Here is a 27,650-nt window from a genome sequence, read left to right on the forward strand (position 1 = left end):
TCCAGAAATGCCTCCAGTAGAGTGGCCATTCCTCCCTAAGGAACCCGGGCGTTCTTTGAGGTGAAGCACTTGCTCAGGGTCTCAAAACCTGCATGGGATCACTCCTGACTTCAGCCCCCACATTCTTGTCTGTGAGCTGTCCCTCTGTTTAAAGAAAGGAAACTGAGGTCCAGCTGGGTTCAGGGACATGTCTGACACACAAAGCAAGTGAGCAGACGTGCCTGGGCAGGAATTCTGATCTTCCTGTTTCTAGTGTATTGGCACATGTCCCTTTTGCTCAGTGACATCTGCTCCTGACAAAGAGGAAGTCTTCTCCGACCAAGGCCTCCCCACTCCGTCATCCCCCCGTCGCACTCACACTTGGAGGGACTTCATTTTCCCATTCAAATTATGCTGTGCTTCTTTGTTTGTTCTATTACTAGTCCTCTGTCTGACAGATATGTGTATTCCTTATCTCTCAAACTAGTTTCTAAGCTCCTTCAAATTACCCACAACAGCAGCTGCCACTTGCTGAGTGTGTGTTGAACATTTGACGCATTTGTCTCACTGTATTAGTTATCTATTGCTGTATAACAAATTATCCCCAAATTGAGCAGCTGCAAACTAGAAGCTTGTATCATCTCACATAATCTTGGAGGGTTAGAAATTCAAGAGTGGCTTAGCCGGGTGGGTCTGGCCCCTATAAGATTATAGTCAAAATGTCAGCTGGGTCTGTAGTTCTCTGAAGTGGCTTTACTGGGGTTGGAGGATGTTTCCAAGCTTACTCATGTGTTGTTGGAAGGTCAGCCTTGCTGGCTGTTGGCCAGAGGCTTCAGTCCCTTGCTCACAACATGGCAGCTTGATTTCACCACAGCAGTGCTATGAAAGAGAGGGAGGGAGACAGAAGTTTCAGTCTTTTATAATCTAATCTTGGAAGTGATATACCATCAGTTCTGCCATATGCTATTGGTCATGCAGACCGACGCTGGTAGAGTGTGGGAGGAGACTACACAGGGTGTGAATACCAGTAGCAGGCATCATTGGGGGCCATCTTTGATGCTGGCTTTCACTCTGTTTACTCCTTAGAGTAATCACATAAAGATAGATGATGTTGAGTCACTGGCAAGAGGTTACACAGCTTATAAGAAGCAGAGTTTGGATTCAAACCCAAACCCAAACCCAAACACACAGACATACTATACATCCTGTCTGGTGCTCAGATGGTTTATTAAAAAAAAAAAAAAAGCGGCTACTATGTTCCAGACACTATGCCAAGTGTGCAGTGTAGCTGAGGACAAGGCAGGAAGGTCCATAGTATTACCAGCTTTGCATTTTGGTGGGGGGAGAGAGATGACAAACTGTGAAATAGTTTAAATAATTTGCAAATCTCAAATGATATTACTAGATCTAGTCTGCCCTCTCCCACCCACAAGGACTCAGGGTATGAAGTCCACGCTGGATGAAGGGGTGATCATATGGTGATTGGAAAACCCACTTCATATACTCAGAACACCTCTCCCATGGTCACAGATCAAATGCAAGTTTAATTCTAGCTCTGCCTTTAATTTGCTGTGTTACGTTATTCAAGCACCTTCACCTCTCTGAGCCTCAGTTTCCCATGTGTAAATCATCATCAAGTTTGTCTTCAGACATAAAATGCTTTAACATAAAGGGAAGTAAGTGTGGTGGATGGGGCCCCAAGCTGGGACTAGGGGACCGGCTGTGTACCCTCTACTCACGTGCTGGGGGATTTGTGGTGATGGACACCCTCCTACTCTCTGAGCCTCAATTTTACAGTAAGTTGGTGAGGTCAGCTCTAAATCCATCTTTGCTCTGACTTCCCAAGATGAAAAATCTACCATTCAGTAAGTGACAGGGGAGTGCAGTGAGTTGCCTGAGTATCAGTTAAGAGCTACTGAGCCAGAAAGCCTGAAAAGCCCCACCCCTGCCACTTCTCCTCAGTTTCCTGATCTGTAAAATGGGACTACCAACCTGTATTGCTTTCCTGTGACTACCAAAGCACCAGAAACTGTGTGGTTTAAGATGACAGAAATGTATTCTGTCTCCGTTCCAGAGGGCACAAGTCCAAAGTCATGGTGCTCTCAGGGTCACGTTCCCTCCACGTGGGTTCTTTGCCTCTTCCAGCTTTTGGGGGTTGCAGCATTTGCTGGCTTATAGCCATGTGGCTACAATCTCAGCTCTGCCTGCACATGGCCTTCTCGTCTTGCGTGTGATCTCTCTTTGCCTCTCTCCTGTGGGGACATTCATGGCTGCATTTAGACCTACCTCGATAAGCAGGTAGTCAACTCCATGCAAGAACTCTAATCTTCCAGAACTTTAATCTGCCAGAACTTGACCATAGAAGGTGATATTCACAGGTTTCAGGGATAAGGACAGAAACATATCTTGGGTAGCCATTCTCAGCCTGCCGCATGACCTCATAGGCTTGCTGTAAGGACTAAGTAAAAACAGGGAAAGTGCTTAGGTCTTATCTGGATTACAGAACATACTTTTGAAAAAATTTTTATTTATTTTTTTAAAGATTATTCATTTATTCTGAGAGACAGAGAGAGAGAGAGAGTGCAAGTTGGGGAGGGGCAGAGAGAGAGAGAGAGAGAGAGAGATTGAGAATCCCAAGCAGGCTCTGCTTTGTCAGTACAGAGCCCGATGCGGGGCTCAAACCTATGAACCTTGAGATCATGACCTGAGCTGAAGTCGGCAGCTCAAGCGACTGAGGCATGCAGGTGCCCCCAGAACATACTTTTATAAAGAACAAAAGTAGTAGGGAATCAGCAGGGGATGGGACAAACTGTAATTCCATGCCCCAGATACCTCCTGTCACCTGGTGAGAAGGTCAGCCATTCTTTTCAGTGCTAATTCCCAATCTCTGCAGACAGACAGACCCAGCCCTGAGGACCAGTAAATGGCTCCCAAATGACCCCATGACCAGGTGCCCTCCTGTCTGACATTGAATGTTTAGAGACAAGCAGGGACTTCCTCTGAGCTTGTATTAATATTTACAGCACTTCACTCACATGGAAAATTGATTTTTCTTTTTAAGCACAAAATGTAGCCAGTTTTATAACCTTTCTGCAGCTTGACAAAGGCCATTTATAACCTACTTTCTCCGTCACCCTCCCTGGCGCCAGTCTCAAATGTCTCGAAGAATTCTCGTGCATTGGTAATTATGAATTCTTCTTAGGCGAAATTTAATTTCCAGGAGGATTGACCTTTTTCTTTTTTGTGGTTATTGTTATTGTGGTCTTTGTGAATTGATCTGTGTGTATGTGTTTGTTATTGATGGGGTTCAGGATGGAGGCTTGGAGAAGGGACCAGGGAGCTGGGTGTGGGGTGTGCAGTGGGGGCATTTTAATCAGTGATGTCCAGTGATGGATGAGGAGGGCTGAGCTCTGGGTGTTAATCTTTGTGGACAGGAAATGACAGCAGGGTGACTGAAATTAAAACCTAGTACCTCATTTTTGGTCCTGAATGCAAGAGAAGTTGGAAACTGCTTCTCTGTCTGCTGGACTGGACAAGATTAGCTCAGCTCATCTAATGATGGAAAATAAATTATATAGCCAGTTGTCCCTACAGTATAGGATCTTCCAATTATGGAGCACTTAGCAGATGCCAGGCACACTCAGAAGAGCATTTGACTGAGGTCACTCAAGATTGGAGTCACCAGGGTACTTTTAGGGACCAGAGGGCTACGGGTTTGTTTACCTGGAGACAGGTGTTCCTGGTGAAACAGGAGCTGAAACATCTACAGAAGACCTTGCCTATCAGCTGAAGGGAGATTCAAAGTGTTATTGTTCTGGAAAATGCAGTTACTTATTTAAGCTGGGGAGTGATGATTGAGAAATACCACTTAGGAGGATGGTGTGGAGGAGACCTAACTGGAATTTGCAGGCTCCCTATGTGGCCATGAAGGGGTCCCATTCAGGACTCTGGAAACAGGGATGGAGACGAAAAGACAAATTCAAGACAGGAAGGGAGAGAACTCACGTTTGATGAGTACCAGATTGCGTGCCAAATTCCGAAGTCGGATGTGCACTCCCAGGATCCAGTTGAAGCTTCCCAACAAATGCATAAGTGTAGGTGCTCTGCCCATTTAACAGATAAGGAGGTTGAGGCTCATAGATGGTGCGTACCTTGTCCCAGGTCACAGAAGGAGGAGAGGAAGAGCTGGAGTTTAAAACTCATGTCGGTAGGAACTCTTTAAAATATACCTGGCTGCCTGCCAGGGTGATTTTTTTTTTTTTTATCAGTGGCAGATCCTACTGGATAATAATAAACACAATAATGATGATGATTCCCACAGGGTCAATGGTAATAGCAGCTAAGGCTTGCTGTGCAGTTGCCACATGAGCCACTTTGTTCTGAGCATTTCGTTCTGAGCACTTTGTTCTGAGCACTTTGCCCACGGTACCTCCTTCTATTCTCACACGTCTACCAGGCGGATACTGACAAAAGTCCCATTTCAGAGGTGGGCACAGTGAGGTTCAGAGAGACCATACAACTATTAATTGGCCAGACAAGACTTTGACACCCCCTCTGTGGTCTCTGACGCATGGCCCTTCTCGGAAAGTGGGAGGAGAGGGCTCAGTGGGACCCACCACCTCCTTGGCCGTGACTGCCCTGTCGCTCTCTCCCCGAGCAGTGCCCCGAGGAGCTGAGGCCCATGAAGGACGGCTCCGGATGCTACGACCACTCCAAAGGCATCGACTGCTCGGACGGCTTCAACGGTGGCTGTGAGCAGCTGTGCCTGCAGCAGACACTGCCTTTGCCCTATGATGCCACCTCCAGCACCATCTTCATGTTCTGCGGGTGAGTCTCTGTCCCCGAGGCCCTTCCCATCGGTGGGAGATGTGGAAAAAAGGTCAGGAACTGCAGTCAGGCCAGACCGGGCCTGCCCATCAACGAAATGGCCTTTCCGTGTCTGCTTTTTCAGCCCAAGAAGCAAAAGGCTTCTGTGGGGTATTGGGAAGAAGAAAGGAAGAAGTAAAATAAATAATTGATTAATTCTTATAATAAATGGAATCTGTGCTCAGGCGGTGTCTTAGGGTCAGGACTATTTTGTGCTGAAGCCCCCTGCCCCTTCTGTGTCTCCCCCGCAGCCCTGGCCCGTGTAGCTTGGAGACCAGAGCAGGCGCCTTGAAAGTGTCACTGAGAAACCAGGAGGTGTGTGCTTGAGAAAAAGCTTAGGCCAGACTGTCTACCCTGTTTCTGTAGGGAGTTAGCAGTGCAAATTCAGGGATGGCCTCTCTGTGCCCTAACGCCCTATCTGTAAGGATAATTAAGTGGAGGCCAGGAGGCGGAAAGGAAGCTGTGCAGGCAAATGCTAAGGACCCAGTGCACTTTTACAATGTGTCTGAGACTGAAAGAATGGGCACATTGGGACCAGCTTGCTGAGTAGCCTGGGACAAGTCCCTTTCCCTCTCTGGGCCGCAGTTTGACCACATGCAAAATGAGGTCTTTGGCCGATGACGCCTAACATTTCATCCAGTTTACCTAGTTTTCCATCCGGAGGAGTGAATTGGGAATTACCTCTGTCATGGACGGCCTCCAGGGTAGGGCTTGGTCCTCAGCTATTCCTCGAAAATGGCACTGTTTTTTTTCCACTCTCTTCTTCAGTCTCTTTTTGGTGACATCTTCCTATTTAAAAATGTCCTCATCTTTTGACATTCTGTGACTCAGAAAAATAATCCAGTGCTCGTGCAAGAATGTCTGTCATCGAAATATGCTCAGTGCTTTGCTAAGATCAGAAAACAGAATAAGGCATTTAGTAAGAGCCTGTTCGGTCCTACATATTATGCAAAAGGGGGTGGGGGAGCATGTATGAGTTTGAACTCAGTGTAACAGAAAATTAATTTTATCTGCATGGTTCTCGTCCAGGGTTCTAGTTTTCCTTCTGGGACTTGCTTTAGGGTCTCCCCTTCTGCCTCAGTTACACTGGGGGCTGCAGGTGCCTTTGAGCAGGTGTTGCAACGGCTTGCTGCAGGCCCTAGATATGTATCAGCAAAATAAATAAGAAATAAATTAGTGTATGCAGACCTGAATTTATAGCTGTCTCTCCTCAGCTTAAGTGACTGCAGGGCAGTGTTGAGTAAATTATGCATGGGCTTAGATCTGAGGCTTGAATACAGAATCAGCCGTGTTCTTATCATTATTTTTCTCCCTGTGTACCTGGTGGTGGGGTGGTCTTTCTGTTGCAAAAAACAGCAGGAACAGCAGGTAGAGCAGTAATGGATTGTGACATAGCGACTGTCACTACCTTCCAGTGAAGCACACTGCAGAGGTCAAGGGGAATCGACAGACTCCGGTTCTCATCCAAGCTCTAGAGACAACTCTCTCTTAGGCATTGGGCAAGTCTCTGAGAACCCCTGATCTTCAGTTTGCTCGTGTCTAAACTTTTAATATTTGCCCCAATATAAAGATGCTTGTGAAGAGTGCACACTTACTGTTTATTACTCCCTTAAGGGTAAGTCGTGTGTCCAAGGTCACATGGTTAGTAATGTAGCTCGCTGCCTCCTTGCTGCGTGACCATGAGCAAGTTACTCAACATCTCTGTGTCTCCCTTTCCTCCTCTGTAAAATAGGCATGATAATAGTATCTCTTTATGGAGTTGTGATGAGGACTAAAATGCATTACTTCACAGTTTCCATGAGTGTCTGTAAAGTGCTTCTGAACAGGGCCCTGCACAGAGTTGGCACTGTATGTATTTGTTAAATAAAATAATTACAGTGAATGATGAGTAGGGACAATAGCCCCTCACTTGCTCAGTGACTCGAGGTGTTCAAGTTCTTGGTTTTTAGGTTTGTGAGACAGGATCACCTAACTTTCCCTATCAGGAAAAGTCTCTGAAAGTCTCTTTTTTTTTAATTGAAGCAGAGTTGGGATGCAAAATTAGTTTCAGATGCGCACCATAGTGATCTGACATTTATATACGTTAGGGGACGCTCACCATAGTAAGTGTACTTGTCATCTGTCACCATAGAAACTTAATACACTGGTACTGACTCTATTTACTATGTCGTACTTTGCAATCACATGAGACTGGGAGCTTGTTCCTTAAGCCCCTTGCCCTGTTTTGCCCCTGTCCTTCCCTGCACCCGCCTCCCCGCGGGCAACCGTTAGCTTGTTCTCTGTATTTATGACTCTGGTTTTTTTTGTTGTTGTTCTTTGTTTTGATATTTAGGTTCCACAGATCAGTGAAATCGTTTGGTATTTTTATTTCTTTGTCTGACTTATTTCCCTGAGCATAGTACCCTCTAGGTCCATCCATGTTGTCACAATGGTAAGATTTCATTCTTTGTATGTGGCTGAGTGGTATTCCATGGTGTGTGTGTGTGTGTGTGTGTGTGTGTGTGTGTCTACATATACACACAGCACATCTTTATCCATTCATCTATAACTTTTTAAAAAATGTTTATTTATTTTTGAGAGAGAGAGAGAGAAGAGCGCAAGTGGGGGAGGGGCAGAGAGAGACATTGACACAGAATCCGAAGCAGGCTCTAGGCTCTGAGCTGCCAGCACGGAGCCTGATTCAGGGCTCAAACTCATGGACCATAAGATCATGACCTGAGCTGAAGTTGGGCACTTAATGGACTGAGCCACCCACAAGCCCCTCCATTCATCTATTGATGACACTTGGGCTGCTTCCATATCTTGGCTATTGTAAATAATGCTGCAGTAAACATCGGGTGCACATATCTTTTCTGATTAGTGTTTTCATTTTCTTCAGGCTGGATCGTAGGGTAGTTCTATTTTTAAGTTTTTAAGGAACTCCATACTGTTTCCCATAGTGGCTGCGCCAGTTTGCATTCCCACCGACAGTGCACTGAGGTTCCCTTTTCTCCACATTCTTGCCAACACCTGTTATTTCCTGTCTTTTTGATACTAGCCTTAACAACAGATTTGTAGGGATATCTCATTGTGGTTTTGATTTACATTTTTCTGACATGCAGTGATATTGAAACAGTTTTTCATGAATCTGTTGGCCATTGGTACGTCTCCTTAGGGAATATGTCTATTCAGGTCCTCTGGCCATTTTTTGATGTTGTTGCTGTTTTTGGTGTTGATATATCCAATAAGGGGTTAATATCCAAAATATAAGAAGAACTCTGAAAGTCTTAAATAAGAATGAATGGGCGGGAGTGTGCTGGCAGCTGTTGAAGCCCATCCAAATGCTGATAAACAGGACAAAAAAAGAAAATAAAACCCAGGTCTCCTAAAACCAACTGCAGTGTCAACATGTTTTGAAGACTGCCTATTAAGGATGCAAATGAGAAGTTACCCACACTTGTTAGAAGCACTGTAAACAAAACAATGAAAGCCATTAGCAGGTACTTGTGAGAAAGTTGGTAGAGAGATGTAGCACCTAATTGAATTAAGCAAGGGAAACAAACCTTTGCTCAAGGACACCTTCCAGACTTGATCAGAGCTCTGTGACCTTGCTGAGTTCCTTGGGTAGGCTCAGGTTCAATAAACCCCTCTGCAGCTAGGTGAGTCACAGCAGCTAACTTTTATGAAGTGCCTCTTCTGTGCCATGGCTGTGGTTAGTGCTTCGATTACAAGAGCTGGTTTTTAATTCTCCTAACAACTCTACAAGGGACGTACTATTATGATCGCCAGTTACCATCAAGAAAACCAGGCACAGAATAGCTCTGTGACTTTCCCAAGGTCACACAGTTGGTACATGGGGGCATTAGGGCTCCAACCCAGGCTGTGTGGCTCTAGTCTCAGTCAGGACAGACCTGCTGTTATTCCTCGCCTCTGGCCACTTCTAGCTATGTGGTCTTAAGCAAGTCCCTAAACGTCTGTGAGCCTTTCCTTTTAAGTAGAATCAGATGCAATTGTGAGGATTGAATGGAACTATGCATGCACAGAGGCCAGCAAGTGTGAGCACCCAGCGAATGGCAGTTATGGCCAGCTAATTTAATCACTTGGTGAGGGAATTGTAGGTTTTCTTTACCACCCTATCTCCAGCACCTAGAACAGTGCCTGGCAATTAGTAGGTGCTCACATAATAATTGTTAAATGATGTTCTTCACTTAACATGGCTAAAGCAGTTGTCCCCAGCCCAGTCTTTCCAGCTGCAATTCCAGTTGTGTCCCTCTTCCTGAATGAGGCCTCTTCTTGGCCTGCGCATCTGGAATTTTGACAGTGTTGTTCTGTCTGCCTCTCCTCCTCTGTACCATCAATCCCCACCCCTTGTCTGTGACCATTTAGCTTAGACAGCTCTGTTTCATCATCAAGACTCAGTGTGGATATAACCTTCTCTGACAAGTCTTCTCTGAGCCCCATGGGGTGCGGGAGTGAGAAGTGTAGTTACCCTGGAGCTGGGTAATAGAATACCTTGCCCTTTCAAGTGGATACTGCTTAAATATTGGCTCGGGATTTAGCAAGTGGGGTTAGGGCGTGCAAAGAAAGGACCTTTTTTCTTGTTTTATTTTGATTTGTATTTTTTTCATTTCGACCCACAAGACGCTCTTGCAAGGACTGTTTGGTAGCTTTGAATTCTAATTTATCCCAGTGATGTCTGGACACCCTGCAGACTGGACCTCCTGCCAGCTGCCTTGGTAGCCAGCCCCTGGTCTACACAACTGAGTAAAGTATCTTTCTCTGGGATCACACAGCACCCCAGTGCTTCTCTCTGTGGTCACCCCGTTGCTCTTTTGACTTACCTGCTTTCCTGTGTGGACCTCATTGCACTGTGAAGTCTTCATGATCAGGGACTAGGTCGTAGTCACCTGGGTATCCCCATTGTCACTCCCCACTGTTTGCCCCAAGAACTTCTTCAAAACCGTAACCGTTGAATTAAGGAATTCATCTATCTAGGATTTCTTGCACCTACTCTGTACCTGGCCTTTTATGGGATGCTGAGAGCGCAAATAGGCATTGAGTTTGTACTCTGGGACAGAGGGGACACTGAGGACAGGTGGCTGAGCCTCACTTGGTCCTGATTGATGTTGATAGAGCAACAGGTACTAGCAGGGTAGAGAGAAGCAGGTGAATTTGAGAGAAGTTGAGAAGGTCATCAGAAACCGAGCTGAAGCATTTAGAATGAATCTTTACAGGTGAGGGAGCATCCCCAAGCAATTACAGGTTGCTTGGTTACCTAGCAACCAAGTTGGTATCTTTTGTGTATGTGTGTTTATGATGTACTTCGTGCATTCTTTGACAAGGGCTTAATATTATCCACATAAATCCAACCTATTAAAAAAACATGTCATATAAAGTTAGGACTGACCGGAGCCATGTATATGGACAGAGAGAGAAAATGGTTGCAGGAGCCTGAAATGGGGGCATTACTCAACTGGAGATAAATTTAGCTCTTTGCTTCTTGGCAACTGACGTAAACAGAAAAGGCAAAACAAACACCCCCCCCCCCCAAACATATGGTGGATTATATAGTAGTCCTGGCTTGTCAAAAAGAAGGTTGTTTTTTGCTGTTTTATTGTGTTTTGTTTGTTTCAGGGGGTAAACACCTTTTCCTGGCATAATTTGCTAAGAGAGATGTTCCCTGTATATATATTTTTGTTCCCTCTATTTTTATTTTATTTTATTTTATTTTCCAACGTTTATTTATTTTTGGGACAGAGAGAGACAGAGCATGAACGGGGGAGGGGCAGAGAGAGAGGGAGACACAGAATCGGAAACAGGCTCCAGGCTCCGAGCCATCAGCCCAGAGCCCGACGCGGGGCTCGAACTCACGGACCGCGAGATCGTGACCTGGCTGAAGTCGGACGCCCAACCGACTGCGCCACCCAGGCGCCCCATGTTCCCTGTATTTTTAAATAAGAAATGGTGATCAAGGTCATTAATATTTTTTGAAGTTTCAAGTATTTCTCAGATCTTTCAGAGGAGGAAACCGTGGCCCAGAAGGATCTCACAGCCATTTAGGAGGTAAAGTTGGGACAGGAGATAACCCAAGCGTCTCTCTTCAAATTTGAATGTGATTTAAATGTAATTTTATTAACAATGTAATGAAAATGTGTTTAAAAATCTGGGCCGAAAGAGCACGTCTAGCCACACATCCTCTCTAGGAGTGGCAAACACTGACCTCCAGACGGAACATAGTGATCTTAATTTTGACTTTCAGTAACTGGTTGGAGAGGTGTGGGATGTGTTTATTCACCACTTGTTTTGTTTTGGTTTCTGACTTTTAGGTTAGGGTCTGCATTTTCACCTCTGTGACTTCTGATCGAAGAAACGGGATTTTACCTCCTATAGTTAACACAGAACATCCACATACCAGGTTCTCGGCAGACATTACAACCTTATGCTCCCTGCTGCTTGAAGTATTTTGCAAAAGCTCAGGTGTAAAACATATTCACAGACATTTGACTGAAGCACACAGAGTTCATCCATTCGTTCAGAGAGGTTTTTCCACTGTGGGATCTGTGAAACATGAGTCCCATATGCAGCTGAAAGGCAGAAAAGGGTAGCTCAGTGGTCACATTCCTATGTGGATGGGAAATTGTACTCTATAACTGCCTTTAAGGTTCATGCTGCACCTGAGGACAGTAAAGGCTCTGACAAGTCCTGCGGTGGTGATAGATCATAATTCACTGGTTCTAAAGTGCCCACATTTTCCACTTTCTAACATCTCTGAAATCAGGATGCATTTTACTATCAATGCTTTGAAAGATTTTTTTAAAATGTTTTTCTTAGTGTTAGGTGACATGCTAATGTTTCTCACAAGTGTTGAGGGTCTTAGAGTAGATACATCATTATATAAGTTAACCAGAATTCCCCCATGGAATTCTGTTTCATTTCCTTTCCTTTCCTTCTTTCCTTCTTTTCTAGAGAATACCCTTGGGTACCTTACATTCAAAATGGCTTTTCTGGAAACTAAATCTTTCCCTTGAGTGAAACCTTCAGATGGAGACCACCCTGAAAACAGTTTTACTAATCTTTATTTTGGTTAATGTTGAGACAGTCCCAAGGGCCTTCATGAGAAAGGCCCCCATGATATTGGATTGTAGGGTTCCTGTGGCTCAGGACTTTACCTTCTAGGCCACAGAGAGTCATGGTCCGGACAGCCCCAGGGTGGGATTCATTTCAGGGGTCCGATTCAGTAAAGCTGGACGGCACCTGCTACGGTCTTGTCTTGTGGTGGGATACTCAGATTCAGCCCTGACGTTGGTCCAAGTCAGTGTTGTATGCCATTCCTTGAGCTCTTCTGACCTTACATTTTCTATGTTTTTACATTCCCCGCCCCACCCCCCCAGGATCTGATTCTTTTTGCCATTTAAAGAAAAAATTTCTAGTCTGTGCATTGTCATCTATAATTTTATAGGCTCCACAAACCGTTGAGGAATGAATGAATAACTGAGCAAGTAAATACATGAATAAATAAACACCCTGCTTGGAGAATCTGTGTAAATGCCATACCTCTCTAAGGTCCCAGATTCCTCTTTTGAAAGACAAGCAGATTGGAAATAGTCATTTGTGCTGAAATGAAATGAGTACTAGATGTGGAGTAAGAAGATCCAGGTCAAGGTACTGGTTTTTCCAAAGTGCTGGTATGATCTTGGTTGTGGAATTTTAAAGTGCCAGCCTCGAGGTCCTTGGTGGCTGTGTTGGAATGAAACTCCCCATCTCGTGATGTTGCTGTAGGGATTAAATAAAACATTCTCTTGGCTAAACACGTATAGGTTTTATGGTACAATCTCTAAAGGCCCATCTAGTTCTAGTATTCTCTATAATGTGATAGGTGTGTTAAGGGTAACACATTCATTGCCTACAGCTAAAATGCCCAGTTTGTATCCTTGTACTTATTTTACGGTTTTCATTTTGGCATATGTATAAATATAGTTCCATGCAGATCTTGGCTGGTTTCCTGTGAGCCTACACTCTTTAGAATTTCTGTAAGAAAATCTCCCAGACGACAGAATGTTCTAAAGAAACTGTATAATTATGTCGCATGGAAAAAAAAAAAAAAACCAACACCTAAACAGACCTTTGCATAAATCATCCATCTTGTGCCCTGAGGTGGCTTGGGGGAGAGAGTTTCTCATGTTTCGAAACTCAGAGGATCATTTACCTCTGAGTCCCTATGTTTTTATGAGTCTCTGTTTTTCCCCCTCCCCGCATCTCTAAGTGTCTTACTAAGCATACCCCAAACCTTTTATCTCCCCTCCTTCCTCTCCTGTTGAGCCACAATCCTTTCCTACCCCCAGACAAAAATAAATAAATAAATAACCATGAACCTACAGGTGTAATATGGCTAAAATTTCTCTCTCACACACACATACACACACACACACGTGGCACACACACACACTCATACACATGCTTTGAAATATGAACTCCCAGGTCTGCTTCCTAGCACCACGGTAAACAAGGTGTATCTCCATGGGCAAGTCACTTACCGGTTTTCTCATCTGAACATGAGCAATGCCTCCCTGCTATTGTCTTCCTTTAGTTTCCTAACGCTTTGATGATGAATTGCCACAAACGTAGCGGCTTAAAACCTCACAGATTTATTATTTACACCTGTGGAGGTCACAATTCCTAACACTGAGGCATCAGCAAGATTCTTAAGGCCAGAGGAACAGTCTGTTTCTATCTGTCTCTCCTCTGATTCCACGCTATATCTCCTTCTCTGACTCTGACACATTTGTCTACTTCTTATGCTCTTATAAGGACCCCCTTTTAAAAAATGTTTTTTAATGTGTATTTATTTTTGAGAGAGAGAGAGAGAGAGAGACAGAATCCAAAGCAGGCTCCAGGGCCCGAGCTGTCAGCACAGAGCCTGATGCAGGGCTCGAACTCACCAAGTGTGAGATCATGAGCTGAGCCGAAGTCAGATGCTTAACCAACTGAGCCACCCAGGCACCCCTTTTTAAAATTTTTAATGTTTATTTATTTATGAGAGAGAGAGAGATTGAGAGAGAGAGAGAGAGAGAGAGTCAGAATCTGAAGCAGGCTCCAGGATCCAAGCTGTCAGCACAGAGCCTGACATGGGGCTCGAACCCATGAACCGTGAGATCATGACCTGAGCCAAAGTCGGATGCTTAACCAACTGAGCCACCCAGGCTCCCCTTATAAGGACCCTTTTGATTACATTGAGTCCAACTAGATAATCAATAACAATCTTCCCACCTCGGAAGTCTTAATCATACTTACAAAGTTCCTTTTGCCATGTATGGTAACATATCCATAGGTTGTAAGGACCTATGGTTGTTAGGACACAGACATTTTGGGGGCACCATTTTTCTACCTAATTCAGGTTGTAATAAGGAGCAGGTCAGTTTGTATATAGGGAAATATTCCACTAGACTGGAATCTTAACTGTAGGGCTGAGCTTTGCATGTATGTGTGTATGGATGTATGTGTATATATGTACATGTATATATGTGTGTGTATATATGTATATGCATAAGAATATAAATACACAGGCATACATATGTATATAATGTACATATTTAACTTGAACTGCAATAATTATGTATACACTTATCTATTTAAAATACATGAATGCTATATGTATGGATGTATCATTTATCAAGAGCAGTGTTGCAATGGCACCATATGTTTCACGTTGTCTATTACACGACAGATACTATTTTGTCCTTTAGGTAAGTTATGTCGGTTCTCACATAAGCTCTGTGGTAAGGATAACTTTTATCCCCATTTAATAGATTGTGTCACTGAGGCCTACAGAAGTTAATAGATTGTATCAGGGTCATATGGCTGATAAGGGGCATAGCTTCCCTTTGAACCCAGGTTTAATTAGATACAAACTCTGAGCTCCACACCTCTGTCTCCCTTAAGTAAGGGAGCATGAAATCTCAGTAAATTCACCGAAGTAGAAATTATACAAGCTATATTCCAGACTAGAATGCAATAATATTACATATTAACAGCAGTCTAGTTAGCAGATACATCGGTCTACTTGAGAATTTTTTTACATTTATTTATTTTTTTAAAAAATTTTTTAACGTTTATTTTTGAGACAGAGAGAGACACAGCATGAACGGGGGAGGGTCAGAGAGAGAGGGAGACACAGAATCGGAAGCAGGCTCCAGGCTCTGAGCCATCAGCCCAGAGCCCGACGCGGGGCTCGAACTCGCGGACCGCGAGATCGTGACCTGAGCTGAAGTCAGACGCTCAACCGGCTGAGCCACCCAGGCGCCCCAAGAATTTTTTTTTTTTACATTTAAACAACTAAACCTCCTAAGTAACACTCGAGTAAGGAGAAAAATCAAACTTAAATGACCACGTCCTTAGAAATGAGTAGGAGCAGGCAGACTGTATATTCACATTCATGGAACATGGGCAAAGCAGTCAGAGCTCCGTGTCATGTATTGAGAAGCAAGACAGATTGAAAATAAACAAATAAGCATTCAAATCAAGAAGCCAAAAAAAGAATTATAAAACAAAGTGAAAGAAAGCAGCAGGAAGGAATTAATACAAATAAAAGCTGAAATAAATGAAATAGGTGAAAAAAAGGAGCCTCATCAATAAAATGCAAAAGGCTTTTGAAATGAGAGAGGGAGAGAGAGAACACAAGGACATTAGGAATGAGCTAGAGACATACCCATAGAAGCACAGAAGATAAAGCAAATTTAATGAGAATACTGTGTACAACTTTATACCAATAAATTTGCAAGTCTTGATAAAATGCATTATTTTCTTGGAAAATATAAATTACCAAGTTTCACTCATGATGGTGTAGAAAATCTAAACAGACAGATAACATAAAATAAAATGATCAGAGAGCTAAATATCTACAATTGAAAAGAAGTCATGAGCTCATGGGTTTTATAGGCAGGTCCTATCAAATCATTAAGGAATGCACAACCACTCTCTTATATAAACTGAACTAGAGAAAGAAACTAAAATGGCTGTTTTCTAATTTATTCCAAAATCCTAGCATAGTTCTAATGCCTAAATGAGGCAAATATATACTCATCCATTTAGAAAAATCTGGTACATGTATTAGAACTGATGAGCTCCTTATGTGGTACGGTGAAAAATCAACTTATAGAAATCAGTAATAGCTTTCCTCAATATCAGCAGTTTCTACTAGAAAATATAAGGGAAAACATAAATGAAAACCTGATCCTACTTCTGTAGTGGAAAAGGATGTAATAATAGCAGCGACCACTGACTGTAAGTTTGGGTACACCGAATTCCAGACATTATCTCATTTAATCTTCACAGTGGCTCTTTGAGGTGAGTACTTCTTTATAGGTAAGCAGAGCAAGTACAGAGAGGCTAAGCATTTTGTCCAAGGCCACACAGCTAATGGGAGACAAAATCAGGATTTGGCCCCTGGTGATCTGCATCTAAAATGCATGTCTGTAACCTGTGGAACCCTGCATATTGTACCCATACCTAAGAATAAGCCCTGAGAAGACATTTACGACCAGAAGTCTAAAACTTCAGAGAAGGCTTTAAAGGAACGCTTAATATATAAACCAGAAAGGGAGGGAGGCAAACCATAAGAGACTCCTAAATACTGAGAATGAACTGAAGGTTGATGGGGGTGGGGGAGAGGGGAAAGTGGGTGATGGGCATTGAGGAGGGCACCTGTTGGGATGAACACTGGATTTTGTATGGAAACCAATTTGACAAGAAATTATATTTCATATAAAAAATTAAGTTTTGATTGTAATAAAAGGTGTTTGAGCCACACTGGTTTTGGAGCCTTTAAAAATCTAAATAACAGGAAAACCGTGTTTACAAAAAATAATAAAAAAAATTAAAAAACATTAAAGGAACACTTAATAAGTGGAGATGCAAACTATTTCTGAATTAGAAAACTCACAACTGTAAAGATCCTAGGATAAGATCAGCTGTGTTGCTGTAACAAATGAAGCCTCCCAAGCTGGAAACGTGTACACAAAAGTTTATTATACGCTTTTCATGCAAGATCCATTGTGATTGAGGTGAACTTCTCCAACCGCAAGTATGCATTTCGATCACATGCTCTCCAAACTTGCCATAGCAAGAGAAGAGGGGGCTTGAGAATCAGACAGGATGTTTTGAAGGTCTGAGTCTGGCAGCAGCTTGCATCACGTCAGCACAGATTCCATCATTCAGAATCCCGTCACGTGGCCCCTCTGGCCCACCTGCAGGGGAAGCTTGGTTGCACAGTCTATGGTACACCTCCAGAAAGAGGACCCAGTGTAGCGAATGGAAGACATTGTCTCTGCCACAGTTGGTGGTGGTGCCCAACATAGAGTTGAGTCTCAATATGTATTTCTTACAGGGGAACATTTTTTTTTAAAATTCCCCCCATATTGGTCTACAAATTCAATGTGATATCACCCAAAATTCTACTAGGGTTTTATGTGGAATTTGACAAGTCAAAATTAAAATTCATTTGAATGGGAAAATAATAAGACGAGTGAGGAAGTTTTGAGATAGAAAATTAGTGTTTAAAATGGGGAGGAGACTTACTTGACTATATCCAGACCATGCCTCAAAGCTACAGTAATTCAAGTAGTATATAATCTTTTTCATGTTTTTTCTATTTCTGAGAGAGGGAGAGGGAGAGGGAGAGGGAGAGAGAGAGAGAGAGAGAGAGAGAGAGAGAGAGAGGCAAAGAGAGAGGGAGACAAAGGATCCAAAGCAGGCTCTGCCTTGACAGCCGAGAGCTTGATGTGGGGTTCAAACTCATGAACCCTGAGATCATGACCTGAGCTGATGTTGGATGCTCAACTGACTGAGCCACCCAGGAACCCCTCAAGTAGTATAGAATTATTGCAGGAAAATACAGACAGCTAAATAGGAAAAATTCCAACCATGTATATACATGGCATACATAGTGATTTAGTATATGAGAAAATAGTATTTTACATTAGTTAGTGAACAGATGGACCCTTCAGGTAATGGTTACTCATTTTGAAAATAATGAAGTTAAAATAACCACTCACATCATGCACAAAATTAAATCCATACAGATTAAACAACCAAAGATTTTTAAAAACCTATATAAATACTAGAATAATATATAGAAATGTGTTTTATCATCTGTCGCTTCCTAAGCATTGCACCAAATTCAGAAGCAGTTAAGGACCAGGATAGAGAGGTTATAAGATATCAAAAGTAAGGTTAAAACACAAGTACAGAATGAAAGAAAATTTCAATATGTATGAAAGGAGAAGGAGAACTCCAGAAAATATGCAAAGCATACATAAGCCAATAAGGAAAAAGACAAGAATCACAATAGGAAAATGGTTAAAGCACATGGATGGACAACCTATAGAAGGAGAAACACACATGGCCATGACATTAAAAGGTGGGGAACCTCAGCAGTAATCAGGGAAATGCCAAGCAAAACAAAAATGAGTTTTTTTCCAATCCCATATTGGTGATAATGAACATGAAAGTTATCAGTGATAGGATTGTAGACTGGTAGAGCCCCAACAGACAGCCATTATTAAATCTACCAAAATTTTTAAATTCATAAACCACTGACCCAGCAATCCTTTTTCTAAGATTTTTTTAGTAGAAACACATACATGTACAGAATGATATATGTACAAAGATCTTCATTATGATACCATTTGCAATAATAAACAGCTATAAACAACCAAAATGCTCATTAATAAAGATTAGCTAAAGGCATTATGGTACATTTATACCGTGCAATGCCAAATAACCATCAGAAAGATAGATCTATATGAATACTGGTTTGAAAAGATCTCTAAGAAATAGTATTAAGTACAAATGCATATCTTATAATAATGTATGGTGTACTTACGAGTTTATTATGAAAAATTTATATATATAATATAATTATATGCATAATATTGTATTTATAAATGTATTTTTAAAAACCTAGAAGAATACATAATAGTTAACAATGATGACTACTGATATTAAGTAAAAATATGTGAGGAGTGGAAATGAAGAACTCTATAGACTTCGATAATGTTTAATCATTTATAACAAGAGTATATTTATTCACAGGTGCATGCGTGTGTGCATGTGTGTGTGTGTCTGTGTGTGTGTATAAAGAGAGGAAGCTCTACTCCAGTAAACCATTTCTCATATTTGCTGGGAACCTCCTGGGAATAGATGGCTGGAACTAGACTTCGTTAGGAACTTACCATATACTCTGTGCATTCATGTAACTCGTGTCATGTGTACTCCACCTTTATCAAGGGAGAGTTACTTACATTTAACAAATGCAAAAAGAAGAGGGGATAGACTTGATGAAGGCACCAGGACAGGGCTTCTTCCAACAACCTTCTGCTGTGCTTGGGCAGAAGCATGTAGGAAGGACAGTTGGTGCATCTGTTCAACACACTAGAGGTGATAAGAGAACAAGGGAAGAGTGACAGCTTGCTTTATGCAGGAGACATTCCTGGCTTTTGACTAGAGTGATCTTGAGTCAGCGTTTCAGCTCTTCCTATTTGCTTCCTGCCTTCAGTTGAGTTCCACGTGTCTGGCATCAGCTACTGGTTCTTTCAACCTAGGAATATTTTCTTCTCAAACCATCGCATAGAGCCTCTCCCTTCTTCTGTATGAGTTTCTGAGTCTCTCTGCAGTCAGAGTCCATAGATTTTCACAAATAAGAGCTTGCCTGCTTTCTACTTCCTCTAACTGGCACAGCCTTACCCAGGGTCATTTCATGCAAGTAGAAACAACTGGATTTGGAGAAGACAAGAGTAGAAAAAGGTCCCTTTGTTGCTAAACAGACTCAAATTTGAATGCCACTTTGCCTCTTGCTTACAGTGTGACCTGCTTTACTTGTCTCCTCATTTTGATTCTGGGTAAAGCAGGAATGATGAAATTAACTTGTTTCATGGCCAGAAAATAAATATACAAGAGGCACCTGGGTGGCTCAGTCAGTTAAGTGCCCAACTCTTGATTTCAGCTCGGGTCATGATCTCAGTGTCATGGGGTAGAGCCCTGCGTCGGGCTCTGTGCTGACAGTAGGCTTAGCATGGAGCTTGCTTGGGATTCTCTCTCTAACTCTCTCCGGCTTGTGTTCTCTCTTTCTCTCTCTCAAAAAGAAACATTTAAAAATAGATATATATGAAATTTCCATGGAAAGTGTCTGCTCAATAAACACCACCATTTCCATCATTACTGTAATTATTTTGCGAAGTACCTTTCAATTCCTCTTTTTGCAGCCAATGTATCCAAGGATGTTATAGCAGCCTAATGAATTAATATAGGGTAGGAGTTTCTACCCCATTCTACAGATGAGGAAATTGAAGATCAAAGAAGTTAAATGACTTGCTGGGGTTCACATAGGTCCAAAGGAGCAAAGATGATATTTATACAATTTTTTTCAGTGGAGCAGCCTATTCTCTTGTGTGTCTTATCTCTTATGTGCACCCTTTTCCCAGTGCATAGCCAAAGGCCATGAACATGTAAAGACTAAAAGAGTTCCCATTTCTGGATTGATTTTTCAGGAGCTGAGACCTTTGTTTCCTCCTCTTTCCCATGCCTAAGAGATTCCTTTTTCACTACAAACATCCCCAGATTGCAAATATTATTTCCACACTCCATTCAGATGCCTATTTAGTCCACAGAGGAGGACCGGTTTAGTCCCTGACTCAAAGGCATGTCAAAGGCCCTTCTGCTGTTAGGATTGGGTAGTTAGAGGCCAACAGAGACTAGGTATATTGCTAATTGAGCAGAAGCAGCGGCTGCAGTGAGCTGTCCGTGGTCCTGGAAGGATCACTTCTGAGTTACAAGGGCAATAACAACCTTGTTTTTGCTACAGTCTTCAACCTTGGTCGACAGATACACTGGGAATAGATTCTGGTTTGAGAAACTAGTTGATAATTCCCTGCGAATTGGTCTGTCATGCTTTTTAAAGTCTGTGTGTTCATGGAAAACAGTTTTTAAATTTGCTTTGTGCGTAGATGTGCACTCTGGTTTCCCCCTCGACTCCTCCAAAATGTCACAAATGACTTTCCCTGAATTTACCAATTTGCAGGATTAATGTGCTTCTCTCTAGACACCTGTGCCCTAGATAGATTCCAGCCAGAATAGCTGTCTCCATTCCTAAACTCTGACCTGTTTTGCAGGCAAAGGAGGCCTTGGTTTTAGGTCATCCACAATGGGGGCATCCAGCATGCGGATCTAACTCTCGGCTCTGTTTTATTGTGCAGTTGTGTGGAGGAATACAAGCTGGCTCCTGATGGAAAATCCTGCCTAATGCTCTCAGATGTCTGCGAGGGCCCCAAATGCCTCAAACCCGACTCCAAATTCAACGACACCCTCTTTGGAGAGATGCTACATGGTTACAACAACCGGACCCAGCATGTGAACCAAGGCCAAGTCTTCCAGATGACCTTTAGGTATGGGCAGATACTCGCGCTTCTCTGGTTGGATCACTGACCCAAAATCTGGGCAGGGGGCGGAAGCCATGGGCACCATGGAATTGAGCTTTGTTAGACTGGCCAGTATCTTTGTAGGCTTATTGATGCCTATCCAATGAAGTGTTACAAGTTAGCAAAATTCATTCCATGAGGTTCCTTTTCCACTGACCTAGCCTTTATTTATCCTGCCCTTCCATTTTTCTAACTCTATCCACATATTTTTAATTCAGCCTTAAATCATCCTATAAGTACAGTTAATGGAATTTTAAAATGTTTAAATTAATCTTTCAGTCTATTAAAAAATAAGTATCCTATGTAGGCTATTCAGGCAGTTAAAAAATAAAGACATTTAATGAAGTAGAAAATAAAATTCCCATCACCCAGAAATATCCAGAATTAACATTTTCTTGAACATTCTTAAAACTCCTCTCTCCCTCTCTCTATCTACACACACACACACACACACACACACACACACACATACTAAATCTCAGTAAAGCTGTTTAGAAATTGCTGTTTTTTGCTCAACAAAATGTCAAAGATCTCTTTCTCTGTTAATAAATATAGAGGTACCTACGAAATTAAAAGATAAGACCATTCTCATATAAGAGCAAACAGAATGAGGATTGAGTTGGCCAAATTATATGAAGATTAGACATGCAGCATCATTATGAAAGCCTCCCTGAGAGATCTGAAGAAGCAGGATTTATCATGTCTCACAATCTGAAGAATCAAAAGATGGTAGAATGAGAAGCATTGTTCTATGTATAAAGAATGATTATCTTTTTTAAAAAAAACAGTACTTTTAGACAGTTTTGCATGAAAATGTAATAGGATATTATCACAGGGCAGGGTTCACCCTAGCATTTTGAGGTCATGTCAACAAAAGTCAGAATTGGGAAGAAATATCACCATTATAATCATTATCATCCCCATTCCATCATCTAATTAATAATAGTGGTTATAGTAGGAGTGGTAATCATGACCACTATTTATTAAGAAATACTCCATGTCAAACTCTTTACCAAGTATGTTTAGTATTAATAATAATAATAACAGTAATGATGATGATGGTGGTGATGATACTAACTCAGCACATGCTGAGGGCATTCTAAGCACTTGCCATCTATTAACCATCTATTAATTTATGTGATCCTCACAATGGCCCTGAGAAGCAGGGTCTATTTTCATCCCCTTTATACAGAAAAAAAATGGAAATGTTAAGTGATTCTCCCTAATATCCCTTCTAGGAAGTGAGAGAGCCAGGATAATACCATTTTAGCTTCATTATTAACACCCTGGGAGGCACCATAGCCTCCATTTTGCAGCTGATATGTCAACACCGGAGAGGTAAAGTGACTCTCCCAAGGTCACCAGTGAAAGGCAGAGCAAAGAATCAGGTGTAAATCTGGCTGACTCCAAAGTCTTGCTCTTGTCTTTTCATCCAGTATACTTTGTCACTTCCCGGTTTGTAGAACAAGCATGGAAATGTGAACCCCCTAAAACCATTCACCTGTGTAGTTACCACAGCTGCTTGAGCACCTACTGTTTTCCAAGTACCATGCTGATTACTTGAGATACAATGAAAAGTAAGATAAAAGTGGCCTGAGATCCTCTGGTGTCTACGTGTAGTGTGTGGGCATACGTGTGTGTGTGTGTGTGTGTGTCTGTGTGTGTGTTTGTAATCTTATGTACTTATTTAATTTGTGGTAAGTACTGTTGAATAAAGATACAGTGTTCCAAGATAGCAATTAACAGTAGGCTCTAATTTAGTTGGAGCAGAATAGTGGGTGTGCATCTATTGGATTAGAAAGCAATAATAAGACTTGGGAGTCTACTTTTCAGATGAAGTGTTATTTAACTAATACCTGGAAAATGAGTGAGAGTTAGCATTGGGAAAGATTTCAAGCAGAGACAGATGTTCTAAGAAGGAAAAAAAAAACGCCTTTGGCTTTAAGATAGGAAGAAGTCTGGTGTGGTTTTGGCTGAGAAAGTAAGGGAAGAGTTGTGGGAGGTGAAGCCAGAGCAGAGCAGCACGTAGTGGCAGATCATGGGGGTCTTTCTGGCCAAGTCTTTATTCTAATAGTAAATGGGAGAACTCATAAAGGGTTAAAAGAGTGGTTGTATTACATTGTTCAACCTCATAGTGACTACGTGGGAGGTAGGTTGCAATGAGGGTGGCATGGGAAAGTGTGAAATGGGGGCTTAGTTGGGGGTATATTTTGGAAGTCACATAAGAGTGTTGGTGGCTTCAACTGGGATAATGGGAACAGTTAGGAGAGAAAGGGGGATATTGGAAGATATTTAGTTGAAAGGCATAATGCCCAATGGCCAGTGAGCAGTTGTAGGCAGAAGAGAAGGTCAAGCAAGGGATGACTTAAGGGTAATAGGAGTGACTGGTAGCCACACAGCAATTTGGTAGCAGAGTTGAGTCCTTTAAATCCCAGTGAAGTTTCCTTTCTACTATGCAGAGGCTCGAACAGCAGCTGAATGCTACTTTGTTGGAAAAATCTGAGAGACTTAAGGATAATGCAAATGAACTACTCAATACTGGGACTCACAATGCTAACTTTCTGTAGTTTTAATACTTTATGAAACTTCTGTTTTGAGCACCCTGATAGGTAAAATAATGCTGTGTGGTATCCAAAAGAAAGAAAGTGTCCCTTGTTTTTTGAGAAGGGAATTTACAAGCTCGCACAATGACATACACAATCGACAAAAATACATGAATATTTAATTTGCAAAGCGGTATTCCAGTAGTTTTCAAAGAATTTCTTTGTGAAGCCTTTTGAGAAGAATTAGAAGGAACGATAAGGGGTTTCTCAGAGGATGAGGCTTATGAATTGGGGTTTGAAGTGATAGCAAAGAAAAGTACTTCTTGGGAGGGATAAGAGTTGGAAGGGCATTTTCTGGTCAAGGAACGAGTCTGCAGATGGACAGATACAGATAAGCAGGGGTGGGGACTCAGCAGAACAGGTCTCCACATAGACCTGGCTCCAAATCCTGGTCCCACCCATAACAAGCATAGTCATCTCATCACTTTCCAGCCACTGTGATGGACCCATTGTATGTTTTATGTAGCTTGATTTCTCACAGCAGCTATCAGACTAAGTGATCAAATGTACTAATTCTCATTCTCTTGTGTGGAGATTAGCTTTGGGTGCAAAAGAAGGACCCACACTGGAAAGTAAGATGCTAGATCCCAAAGAACCTCCATGGAATCCCAGATCTCATTTACATATGGAGAAGGGACTTGGGCAAGGTCACAAAACAAGTCACTGCAAAGCTAGCTCATGACCTCAGGTCAGATCCCAGCATGCTGGCCTTTCTACTACCAACAAACTGATCATTAAGAGAGAGCATGTTGCTGTAAAGGCTGAGCCTGGGAGTCTCCAGGCTCTGACAGAATTTTAGCCCCATCCGGAATCCTCATTCTGCCTCAAACACTCTGCTCATTGTTTCCAACCCTTCAATCTTGAGTTGTTTCTGAATAGCCAGGGTCTTTGTCTGCCCTGATTTGCTCATTGAAAGGAGTGTAGTGAATAGACCACACTTTCTCTTTTGACAACAGCCTCAAGATTTAGGGAACTCCCCAGACTACCATTGTATTTGATTCACCCATTTCACATAAACTCTCTTATCCTTGGCTTCAGTTAAACTTTTTTTTACAATTATTTCCATCCTTAGACCGTGTCACCTCTCGGAGGCACATGGTAAGGCAGTTGACTTCCCACAGTGGGAAGCCAAGTGGCTCCTGATGAGTCTAAATTTATCTCTTTCAAGGCTCCCTTACTGAGCCTCAGACAGGGGGGAGGCAGTGGCTTCTCTGTCCTCCAAGTTCCAGAAGGCAGGCCTGCAAAATTTTCAATATCAAAGGCAGTTGTCATTTCTCACCTCATCCCCCGTTCCTTTTCTCCCTCCTCCAAGTAATCTTCGGTCCAGCCCTCCAGAGTAGCCAGCAGGCACCCCACCAGCCGTCCTGCCATATGCCTCATTTCCTGACAACCGCCTGGCCTGGGATTTCAAACTGTCTACCAGCTAGAGTCTCCTGCATGACAGGCACCACTCTGCTTCATTCTCCTCCCTGCCCCTACCTAGATCCTCACACCTAGCAAATGCTGACAGAGGACAGATGTGCATTCTCATTTCCTCCATCGAATCTCTGGAAAAGCAACCTGGATTTCTGGTCTATGAAAGGCCTCCCATTTCAAGTCTCTACACTGCACAAGACCTTAACGATTAGACCTAACCCCTTGTTGCACACATAGAGAAACTGAGACCCAGCAAACGATATAACTTTTCCAGGGCTCGCCATGATCTGGGGCCTGTTTGAGACTCAAGGTTAGAGTTTCTGACTCTCAAACCAATGTTCTCTGGCTTCTGGTTCTGTTGTAAGGGATGTCTGTCACTTCCTCGTATCCCTTTAATAGCATGTGGTCAACACAGAGGGAGGACTCAGGTGCCATTGGGGGAAGCCAGATTCTTTTTTTTTTTTTTTTATGTTTACTTATTTTTGAGAGAGAGACAGACAGACAGACAAAGAGACAGAGACAGAGACAGACAGAGCACGAGCCGGGGAGGGGCAAAGAGAGAGGGAGACACATCATCCGAAGCAGGCTCCAGGCTCTGAGCTGTCAGCACAGAGCCCAACGTGGGGCTCGAACTCCCAAACTGTGAGAGCATGACCTGAGCCAAAGTTGGATGCTTTAACCAACTGAGCCACTCAGGTGCCCCAGGGGACGCCGGATTCTTAATGATGGATGGACTTTAGGCAGAAGCCACCCCCGTGTACATGATTCTGTAGGAACTTAATTCCTTTTCTGACCACCTTCTCAGGTTGCCATGTTTAGGCTGCAGCCTGTCCCTGAGAGATGAGCATGTGGGGATGCTTAGGACCCTGACAAACCTGGGAGTTTTCCACTGTGTGTGAAGATTTTGTGCGGCACACGCTAAGAGACCACACAGAAAGTTAGATAGGAAAAGAGTGACAACGAGAAGCAGTCACAGAGACAAAGCAGAGACGAAAGGTGGGGAAGTGGGAAGGAGTGAGAAATGAAAGGTTTGGGGGACAGACCTCAAGTGAGAGAAGAAGAAGATAGAGTTCATACTCAAGTCACAGCAGAGTTTAGTTCCAGGATGGGTAGAGGTTATTTTAAGAACCTGGGTGGTACCTGGAGAGAGCTCTGGATTAGGAATCCGTTTCCTAATCAGATGGACATGAATGGACATAAAACTTTATGAAATTGTCAGATTCTGTAGAAACATGGAGAGTCAACGTAATTCACTCCTGAGTTACCTCCGAAACTCAGGAAGTGATGTCAAGTTTTGCTGCTTCTAATCCCTTTCGGTGCACATTGTGGGTCTTAATGACCCACGCAGGGTTGCCATTAGAATTCCCTCCTCTTAGCTCTCCATCAATGAGGGAATTGGGAAAGACTGTCGGAATGAGATAAAGTCATCAAAGGTTGGTGGTATTTGATTTTTTGTTTGTATTTTACTTCCTTCCCTCCCTAATCCTCATCCATCCTACCTCATTCCTGTAAGAAAGAGAGGTCAACTTTGGTTATAGATTGCAGGGATTTAGATAAACATCAGTCAAGAGCTCTTATTCAGCCTGGAGTCTCAGAAATTGCAGTGAAGGAAGTTGCTTGGGAATGGGGGCTGAGCAAATTACAATTGTAGATTTTGCAAAAGCCTCATCAAAAATAAGATGGTTCTGCTGGCAATAGATGTTTGCTCATAGGCCTTCCAGGATGACCTACAAAGAGCACGAGGAGCTCATGAGAGATTTGCTAGAAAGGCGCTTTTCAGTCTAGTCTGCTTATCAGATGTGCACATTGTACAGCGTAAGAGGATAGTTTTGGGTGAGATGTGGGATTTCAGGATGAGGCACCACCAGCCTACGCCTGGTGAGACAGAAGGGCTCTCTTTAAGCATTTGAGAAAAGCTGGCTTTTGTTAGTGGCACCCACTTGTTTCCCAGTGGAGGGTCCTGAGTCAGATCTTATTAAGTGGCCTCCAAAGCTATTTTTCTAGTGCCTTCCTGGGAGATGGCTAATGATACATGCTGTTTCTGGATCCTTCCCTTCCCTCCCTTCTCCCTTTCTCTCATTTTCTCCAGTTAGCCATATACATTTTTGTTATGTGCCAGATCCTATACCATGTACTTTATATATTTTCTTATTTAATGTTCCCAATACCAATCACAAAATAGCCCTTAACAACTTGGTTTTATTAAAAAAAAAAAAAAAGAGCAAAGGAGGGGTGCCTGGATGACTCAGTTGGGCGTCCGACTTCCGCTCAGGTCATGATCTCGTGTTTCGTGAATTCAAGCCCTATTTTGGGCTCTGTGCTGACAGCTCAGAGCCTG

General features: G+C 42.7%; 1 protein-coding gene across 4 annotated transcripts in view; it reads left to right on the top strand.

The window, feature by feature from the left end:
• Positions 1-27,650, top strand: part of ASTN2 (astrotactin 2) — an 873,140-nt gene that overhangs the window by 544,856 nt on the left and 300,634 nt on the right. For all 4 annotated transcript variants that reach the window (XM_027034940.2, XM_027034941.2, XM_027034944.2 and 1 more), the window contains 2 exons: positions 4,640-4,806; positions 21,072-21,260. In XM_027034940.2, coding sequence (XP_026890741.1) covers positions 4,640-4,806; positions 21,072-21,260 — 356 coding nt within the window. The remainder of the gene's footprint in view (positions 1-4,639; positions 4,807-21,071; positions 21,261-27,650) is intronic.

Source organism: Acinonyx jubatus, chromosome D4 (assembly GCF_027475565.1).
Source record: "Acinonyx jubatus isolate Ajub_Pintada_27869175 chromosome D4, VMU_Ajub_asm_v1.0, whole genome shotgun sequence".
In the NCBI taxonomy this organism is placed as follows: Eukaryota; Metazoa; Chordata; class Mammalia; order Carnivora; family Felidae; genus Acinonyx; species Acinonyx jubatus.